Raw genomic sequence first — 9,549 nt, 5'->3', positions numbered from 1 at the left:
TCTACAATCTCACATTCTAGCCAGTGGCACCATGCTCAAGCTGGCAACCTCAGGGTTTGAACCTGGGTTCTCAGTGTCCCAGGCCAATGCTCTATCTACTGTGCCACCGCCTGGTCAGGCAAAAAATTTACTAAATTCTTTAAAACTTTTCCCCAACTTTATTGAGGAATAATTGACAAATATAATTGCATATATTAATATTTTATTTATTCATTTTAGAGAAAGGAGAGAGAGAGAAAAGAGGGGGAGGAGCAGGAAGCATCAACTCCCATATGTGCCTTGACCAGGCAAGCCCAGGGTTTCAAATTGGCGACCTCAGTATTCCAGGTCGACGATTTATTCACTGCACCACCACAGGCCAGGCTATAATTGCATGTATTTAAAGTGTACAATGTAATGAAATGATCTGTAATGTACACGTGTATATACATTGTGAAATGATTACTTAATAATTTTTAAGTGTACAATTTAGTGGCATTAAGTACATTCTCAATGCTGTGCAACCATAATCACCATTTATCTCTAGAACTTTCTCATCTTTCCAAACTGACACTGTCCCCATTAAGCACTAACTCCCCATCACCTACCTACAGCCCCTGGCTTCCACCATCTATTTTCTGTCTCTGTGGATTTGACCCCTCCAGGGAACTCCTGTGAGAGGCATTGTACAGTATTTGTCCTTTTGTGACTGGTTTATTTCACTTAATATAACGTCCTCATAATGTCCTTTTTATGGTTGAATAATATTCCATTGTGGGAGGACTGACCTAGGAGGGCCTCCTATGTGAGACCCGGGACCTCCAGGTCTTCCAAGCTGCCTCAAATCAAAGTCCAACTTCAGGGCCACCTCCAGCTCAACTCTCTCTGAAAACGCAGTCCCTGCAGCGACTCGCTTGAGGGGTCCGGAGCTCCCATCCCACGTCTCAGCTCCTGCCCTGCTCCCTTCCGTTTCTGCATCCCCCCAGAGTTTCTCCTAGAGCCCCAAGCCCTCCTCCAGCTCCAGCCCCTCCCTCAGCCCGGATCGGAGCCCCAGGCCCCCATCAAGGGAGCTTCGAGGTGCAAATGTGCCCTCCTCCAACTTCTCTCGCCCCCAACTCCCACGGAGTGGCAGCTCGGGCAACGCCGCGGGGTCGACCTCTTGGCTTCACGTTCTTGCTCTGGGTCCTGGCGCCCGGAGTCCCGCGTGTCTGCTCCAGGTGCCCGCCGCCACGCGCGCCGGCTCGCAGATAGGGGAAGCGCGGGTCCCACGACAAAGGAGAGACCCGGGAACACGAGTAGGGGAAGCCCGGACGGAAGGAGGGGGCTGGGGTGGGGAGGAAGAATGGATTCTTTTGTTTGCAGCCCGCATCCCGGGGCCCAGCCCCTTCCCCTCTCGCAGTTGTGCACTGGTCTTGGGTACCTGCGCGGCGGTGGAAGGGGCACCATCTGAGGCGCACGCAGGGCCCAGACCCACTAGTGAGGGCAGAGCGAACGTGGTGGCAGCCCAGGGCCTGCGTCCTTTGCCCTTCCGGCTGCAGAACGCGGTCCACGGGCTCCGGGAGTGCGTTCTTCCTCCACGCTTCCCAGCTTCCCGCTCCCCTGCAGGCCACGCGCGCCATTCTCTCTCATTCATTCGATAGGGGTCTGGGTCAGGCCGGGAGGGGAGAACTCGCGGACCCTGAGGTTGTTTGGAGAAGACGTCCTTGGAGTGCGGACACTCCCAGATATGGGTCTGGACAACTTGGAAGCAAGAGGGAATGAATGCCCTTCCCCAGCTGGGCCACTTTGTTCCGTCAAAGTGCACAAGGTTCTTTCTCTTTCTTGAGGACCTTGAGACCTCTGGTTGGGCTCTTGTGTTATCCCAAAGCCCAGAGAGGGGCAGCCACTGGCTCAAGGCATACAGCGTACTCCCCACCCATTTTGCATCCAGGTCAGATTCCTCTTCTCCCTGGTCCTAAAAGTGGGACCTGAACGTACCCCTACCCTCACCCCAACCAAGACCACTTGATCAGCCTTCTATTCCCTATGTATTCAGGTTCCATCCCCCAAACCTTTGCCTAGTCAACTACTCCACCCGGACTGCCCTGGTCCTGATCTTCCTCCCATCCTCTCAGGACTTGGAGAAAGCCAGCTTGGGGGGAGGGGGCAAGGGGACGGGGGAGCTGATCTGCTTCCTCTCCTTCCTTCCCTTCTGCCTGAGCTTCTGCTCCTACTTAGCTCCTCACTAACTGTATGATGGCCTTAGTTTGTTCATCTGTGAAGTGGGCACAAAAGCTGACCCTTCCCTATTGGGTGGACATTTGTGCTCTACACTGGGAAGTTCCCACCTGTCTGGTACCCCTGCCCAGCTGCCTCCCATAGACTTACCACCAACACTTCCCAACCTCCTTGGCCTTCCCAGCCAGAATTCTGGGAGTCTTCTCAATGACCTCCTACCTTCCTTAAATTCCTATGAATTCCACCTTCTCATTATCCTTGAGATCTTTTCCTCTGCCTGCTCTTATCTGGACACCTGCCTTGCCTCATCTCCCACACGTTTCCTCTGGAGCCCCTACATACAGCCCTTACACACTCCCTCCAGCACCCATGTCTGCCTTTGCTCCTCCCACTTAACACCCTTCAAGGGCTCTCCAGCCTCCTTCCCCTACAAGCGGAAGCTCCACTACACAGATATGCTCTCTGTAACACTGGCCTGCTGGTCCCTCTCTCTTCCACTCAATGTTCCATGCCATTCTCACCTCTGATCTCAATGTGAACTCCCTGCCCCAGCACCCTTCTCTTGGCAGCTCTATCTCTGAGCTATTATGCCTCCTTCAGGAAGCCTCCTCTAACTATTCACCTGCTTCTGGGTCAGGGCTGGACCCTTCCTTGGGCTCCCACAGGCTCCAAGAAGTTGTCTCACTGCTCTTGGTTCTGGGTGCCCCATGGTCAAGGGCTTCTGCCGGGATTGACTCTGCTTCCTGTTCACAGCCTCTGAAGATAACGGCATGGTTTTGGAGTCTCTGTGTTTGGCAAAGAGAGGAGCTGGTGACTTCATCATGGCCTGGTACCCCCTGGCTCTGTGCCTGCTGGCTTGGGTAGCTCTGTCCTGCATGGTGGGTGTCTAGGGCCACTAGAATGGGGACATGGAGCCTGCAGGTCCTGGACATGTGCGCAGGCGTGGCAGTCTAAGTATCTTACAGGGAGTGCGTGGTGCCCAGGCTGCTGGGAGGCCCCAGGGTGTGTGGGGTGGGTTGGGTTGTCTGTGGGTGAGGGGGATGAGGTCTAGGGGACATCAAATTGAGTGAAGACTCACCAGCCATATACTGTGTTCTCCCCAAGGCCGAATGTGTGTGGCTCTCGCTTCTGTGCCTATTGCTGCCCTGGCTTGAGGTCACTGCTGGGCAGGAACCACTGTGTCATGCATGAGTGCCTCTGCTTTGTGGAGGGAGAGGTGCAGGCAGGAGACACTGACGCCACTCTCCTGCCTGCTGGCAAGTCCAGTCCTGTGTACAGGTGGTCTTGGCCAAGGGGATATGGCTGAACCCAAGAAATGGCTTTTGGCTGTGTCCTTAGGTTCCCAGGCCACCCTGCCAGGTTCCCTTGCTTTGCTTTATGACCTCTCTGTGTCTGCCTGCCTGCCTGTCTCTTTCTCTCTTGGTCTCTGTCTCTCTTTTAATCTTTGTCTACCCCCACCTCACTCTCTCTCTCTCTCTCTCAACCTTTGTCTCTTTGTCTTTCTCAGTCTCTCTTTCTCTTTTTCTCAATCTATGTCTCTTTCTCTCAGTCTCTACCTGTCTATCTCTTTCTGTCTCTCTCAGGCTCTGTCTCTTTCTCCTTCTTGCTCTCTCAATCTCTCTCCTTCTGTGCTTCCTCTCTCTTATCTCTGTGTCTCTCTCCCTCCCATCTCTGTCTCCATCTCAGTCTGTCTCTCAAAATTTGATTCCACTCCTTCGGACAGCGTCCCCCAAGCCTCCCAGCACCTCCACCTCTGTTCTTGCTGTTCAGCAATTCTGGCCCGAAGAGTACCTCTCCCAATGGCTTCAACAGAAACCGGAGTTTTGGCTTGGCATCGATGGAGTGGGAATAGCACAGGATTTGGGTCCTAGTCCCTATTATCACTCTCTCTGCCCTACCAGCCGTCTGTAGGCATGCCTGTGGGGAGGGCTTCTGCTCCCAATCCAGTCTGTGTGCCTGTGTGGACAGGAAGCTGGCCCCTAGTTGTGGGGTGAGCTGAGGTGAGCAGGAGTGGTCCCTAGGACTGGGAGGAGGAGGTTGAAGGCTTCTGGATGCCTCTGGGAACCCAGGCTAGATTTGCTGAAGGATCAGAGCCAGTTGGGTATGCTGAGTCCTGCTGCCTTGTATGTGTGTCGTAGGGTCTGTCGCCAACTTATTGTGTCCCTCCTCCCCATCTTTAGGGTCAGGATGCAGTATTAGTTGCATAAATGAGGACATCTGCCAACGGGAGTCCTGCCTGTGCCGGAGGGGCTACATGGGCACTGTGTGTGGACAGCGTGAGTACCCCTCATTACACTTGGGCCTAGGATTCCAGAGGGTGGGTCTCTGCTGCCACCTGCCCACTGTCCATGATTATACTTCTGGGACCAGGGATTGGAGAGGACATACTCATTGTCATGGTCTTATCACTGGGTCTGGACCAGGTCGTGGGAATTCTTGAGTCACAGCGGGCTTGCTTACAACCCAACTCCCTCTGCTGTTGGGTGACCTCGGACCACTCTCCCTTTTCCTTCCATAGCCATCTGTGACCATGGCTCTCACAATGGGGGCCGCTGCATTGGGCCAAACCACTGCGCCTGTGTGTATGGCTTCATGGGGCCTCAGTGTGAGAAAGGTACCAAGCTAGCTGTAGGAAAGGGTGCTGGGGAGAGAGAAGGGGTTTCCTTGCAGCTCCCGAGACATGGCTAGGGCCTGCGAGGGTCCAGCTGACCTCTATTCTTCCTTCCCTGCTGCTGTGAAGGGCAGAGAAATCCTCTATTCCAGGGGTCCCCAAACTTTTTACAGAGGGGGCCAGTTCACTGTCCCTCAGACCGTTGGAGGGCCGGACTATAAAAAAACTATGAACAAATCCCTATGCACACTGCACATATCTTATTTTAAAGTAAAAAAACAAAATGGGAACAAATACAGTATTTAAAATAAATAACAAGTAAATTTAAATCAACAAACTGACCAGTATTTCAATGGGAACTATGGTCCTCTCACTGACCACCAATGAAAGAAGTGCCCCTTCTGGAAGTGCAGCGGGGGCCGGATAAATGGCCTCAGGGGGCCGCATGTGGCCCGCGGGCCGTAGTTTGGGGACCCCTGCTCTATTCCATGAAAGGGACCAGGGAGGGTTTCCTGGGGGAAGGACAAGTTGGAATTTATGAGACTAATAAACCAGCTATCCCTCGGACTGAGGTGGGTGGCGTCAACTTTTGGGAGGCTGTTGCCAAAACTAAGTGGAAGCAAGGGTGTTTTGTTAAAAGTTGAATCCGGGGCTGCTCCAGCCACCTATGACCTAACCTTGCCCAGAATGCTGGGATTTGCCACTGAAGGCTGAAGGTGCCCAGGGCCATCGGCCCCATCTACGACACTGTGGATGAGCCTAGAGTATTTCTTCCAAGAAGCAGGTAAACTGATCTCGTTTGCACAAGGGCCACTTAACTATGTCTTGCCTGAATAGTCAGGTTTTTTTATTCTTCCCTCGAAGATCTCTGTTGTGGGTGTTGATAGTCCTTTTTCTGCTGCTTTGTTTAATATATAGTGTTTCCTTTATTCCTCCTACCTCAATGCCCCACTCATATTTCAGGCTGGGACCTACTCCTAATTTAGAGCTCTCTTTCCCCCTTTTGCCAACTTCTATTATGAATCTACCTTTGCCACCCAGCTTAGTGTATCCCAAGGTTCTCTTTACCAAGCCACAGTCGCAGAGCTCCAGGGAAAAGCAACCTGGTCTCATCTCTCCAGGCAGAGGAGAACAGAAGCTCCATCTCCACACATGCTGCAGATGGCTTTTCCAGTCTACCTGAATCATTACCAGCTAGAAGCAGCGGTCATTGGGACTTGGACGTGAGCTACAAAGTATAGAATTGTGACAACAATTCCAGTGCCATGCGGACTTTTCCTGGAGGTGGACTTTTCCTGTACTCCTGCTCCTTGTGACAGCTCCTAACAGACTGAACTGGGGTTGGGTTGCATTTTTCAGGGATTTGGCATGGTATTGGGGCCAACTTGGACTTGGTGAACATGTTAAGGACACTACTCTTTTATGGTTTCTTGCTGTATTGGCCAAGAGGTTGCTTAAAGGCTTTAATCACTGTAAAAAAAAATAGAAGACTGAATAAAGAAGATGTGGCACATATACACCATGGCTATTCAGCCATAAGAAATGATGACATCGGATCACTTAAAACAAAATGGTGGGATCTTGATAACATTATACGGAGTGAAATAAGTAAATCAGAAAAAACCAAGAACTGCAGGATTCCATACATTGGTGGGACATAAAAACGAGACTAAGAGACACGGACAAGAGAGTGGTGGTTAGTGGGGGGGAGGGAAGAGGGGAGAGGGGGAAGGGGAAGGGGAGGGACACAAAGAAAACTAGATAGAAGGTGACAGAGGACAATCTGACTTTGGGTGATGGGTATGCAACAGAATTGAATGACAGGATAACCTGGACATGTTTTCTTTGAATATATGTACCTTGATTTATTGATGTCACCCCATTAAAATTAATAAAAATTTATTTATTAAAAAAAATTAAATCCCGGGGGTGAGAGGCGGGATGGAGGCAAACTGTTTGAGATCTCACATTTGATCTGAAAATTGGGGAGGGTGAGGGAAGGCTATTCAGCTGAGTGATGGTTGGGGACCTGGGGGAAGAGAAAGAAGGGCAATTTAAGAACATAGATTAAAAATGGAGCTCACAGGAGAGGTTGCTTTGGGGATGCCCAGGCTGAATTTCTTGGCTGCAGGAGCCATCAGAGTGCCCGGTGTGGCCAAGATGGGCAGGGCGCTGGGACTGACCCTGGTGCGGAGGGTTGCTGCTGGGAGAGGAGGCACACCTGTGACCCAAGCTGAGTTGGAAAGGGTGTAGTAATGATTCAGAAGCTGGAGATGCTGGGGGGTAACCTGGGATCGAGGGTGGGTTTTTGGGAACAGGATTGAACTGGAAATGGAATTGGTATTCAGTAGGGAGGGAGAGAGAAGAGAGGTCTGGGGTGGGTGATAGACTTTGAAGGGCCCAAAGAGAAGCAAGGCTGTGTGTCTAGCAAAGGCAAGAGGGGTTACAGGATTCTGGGTGAATCAGATTCTGGGAACAGTGCTTTGGCTCAGGGAGTCGGGATCCTCGGGGGTCTCTGTGAAACGCCTCCTCCATACCGGGGCCTTGGAAGGGCTAGCTTTGGCCCCTTTTTCTGGGAGGGGCTTCCCTTGATACAGTGTTAGCCTCTTGATTGGAACCATATGGAGGATAGAGCCAGGAAGTCCCATGCATGGTGGGCAGGGAGAGTGATAGGACTACCTTTACCTGGGTGCAGGGGCCAGGGATTTGGTGTCGGGGGTCCAGAGCGTTTGGACAGATTCAAGAACCATCCCACAGTCTGAGAGATTTGGCAGGCCAAACTGTCCTCAGGGACAGGACAGGTGCTTCAGTTGGGCATCCATTGGTCCCCACCCAGACCTGGGAGAAGGGTGGGCCTGAGGGAGTGTTGGAGGTCTCCAGACATCCCTGGCTTTATGGGCTTGGAGGTCCAGGCCTCTCTCTTGAAAGCTGGTTGGGGGAAGCTTTGGGGAGAAAGGTTTTCAGGGGGGAGTAGTAGTTCATCAGGTAAGGAAAGGGAACAGTGTGATTAAAGATGTAGTCAGGAAAAAGCCAAGTATGTTGATGCTGGGAAGCTGGCCGCTGTAGTGGTCCAGGTGAAAAAGGTAGAAGCCTGAGCTGGGGCTATAAGGATGGGGTTGCAGGAGGCTGGGGGCAGCCTGAGGTCAGCTGCCAACACTTATGTCCCACAGAATACCGATGGGGCCCTGCTTTGGCCAAGCAGGTTCCGAAGGGTGCCAGCGTCCTTTGACGGGCCTCATCTGCACCAAGGCACTCTGCTGTGCCGCTGTGGGCTGAGCCTGGGGCCTCCCATGTGAGCTCTGCCTGGCATAGCCACACCCCTGCTGCCGTGGCTTCCTCCCCAACATCCATACAGGGGCCTGCCAAGGTGGATACAGCAGTTAGCAAGTGCAGAAGGAGGGCTTGGGAGCCAGGGCTAAATGGGAACCCTGCAGCCTTGATTCCTGCTTCTGTTGGACCTCTCATCCTTTACTGATATGGATGAGTGCCAGGCTCCTCCGGACCTGTGCCAGGGGCAGCTGTGTCAGTGCTGTGGGCTCGTATGAGTGTCACTGCCTGACTGGACACCAGCTCAGTGAGAACAGTGCCAAGTGTGAAGGTGGGCGATGAGGAAGGGAGCCTCCACTGTCCTCCGGACCACTCGGGCTCCCCCGGGAGGAGGAGGTAGCCTAGGGTTGGTGGGGGCCAAGCTCTGTGTACTGTCTACACCAGGGGTCCCCAAACTATGGCCCGCGGGCCGCATGCGGCCCCCTGAGGCCATTTATCCGGCCCCCACCGCACTTCCGGAAGGGGCACCTCTTTCATTGGTGGTCAGTGAGAGAAGCATAGTTCCCATTGAAATACTGGTCAGTTTGTTGATTTAAATTTACTTTTTCTTTATTTTAAATATTGTATTTGTTCCCGTTTTGTTTTTTTACTTTAAAATAAGATATGTGCAGTGTGCATAGGGATTTGTTCGTAGTTTTTTTTATAGTCCGGCCCTCCAATGGTCTGAGTGACAGTGAACTGGCCCCTGTGTAAAAAGTTTGGGGACCCCTGGTCTACACAGATGTGAATGAGTGTCTCAGCCTGCCAGGCCTCTGTTCTGGGGGAGACTGCACCAACACAGCCGGGAGCTATATGTGCACCTGTCCCAATGGCTTTGTCAGCAGCCTGGGTGGCACTCATTGTCTGGGTGAGTCAGGGCCTGAGTGGTCTGCAGGGGCACAAGGAAAGTAGGAGACAAGCCTCTTGCTCTCTATAATACTCTGGCCCTCGGACTCCTCTAACCTTCTCTCCAATCTCTACTTCCTATCTTTTTTGGACCCTGGATTCCATCCCCTCTGGCACTCTAGCTCCCTCCCCTTTAGGCTTTTTGCTCTTTGGGCCTTAGTCAGCAAGTCCCTTTGGCCCTCTATCTCTATGCCTTTGAGCTCTCTGGTCCCCTGTCTGGTCCTCTTCACTCGCCCATTCCCCAGTGTTCCTCTGACCCTCTAGCTTTCATCTCCATGCCCCACTGGTCCTCTGACCTCCATCTGTTCACCCTCCTGCCCATCCACCTCTCTGACCTTCTGTGTCCCCCTTTCCACTCCCAGTAAAGAGCATCCCATCTTCCCCTACTTGCTCCTTGAGACAGGAAAACTGAGGTCCAGAGAGGGGTTTGCTCGAGTCAACAAATCCAGAGCACACAATGGTCAACACCCAGCTCTCCAGACCTTGCAGCCAGGGTGGGGTCCTGTGGGCCTTGCATCCCCCTGGATGCC

General features: G+C 52.6%; 1 protein-coding gene across 1 annotated transcript in view; it reads left to right on the top strand.

Moving 5' to 3' along the window:
• The first annotated feature begins 2,966 nt into the window (after positions 1-2,966).
• The window catches only part of FBN3 (fibrillin 3), a 62,290-nt gene continuing 55,707 nt past the window's right edge, over positions 2,967-9,549 (top strand). The window contains 8 exon segments of the mRNA XM_066252633.1: positions 2,967-3,166; positions 3,301-3,383; positions 4,098-4,196; positions 4,377-4,472; positions 4,715-4,810; positions 7,978-7,983; positions 7,986-8,174; positions 8,856-8,981. Coding sequence (XP_066108730.1) covers positions 2,967-3,166; positions 3,301-3,383; positions 4,098-4,196; positions 4,377-4,472; positions 4,715-4,810; positions 7,978-7,983; positions 7,986-8,174; positions 8,856-8,981 — 895 coding nt within the window.

This window comes from Saccopteryx bilineata, chromosome 1 (genome assembly GCF_036850765.1).
Source record: "Saccopteryx bilineata isolate mSacBil1 chromosome 1, mSacBil1_pri_phased_curated, whole genome shotgun sequence".
Lineage (NCBI taxonomy): Eukaryota > Metazoa > Chordata > Mammalia > Chiroptera > Emballonuridae > Saccopteryx > Saccopteryx bilineata.
Note: the sequence above shows the minus strand (reverse complement) of the source record. Positions and strands in the feature narration are given on the sequence as shown.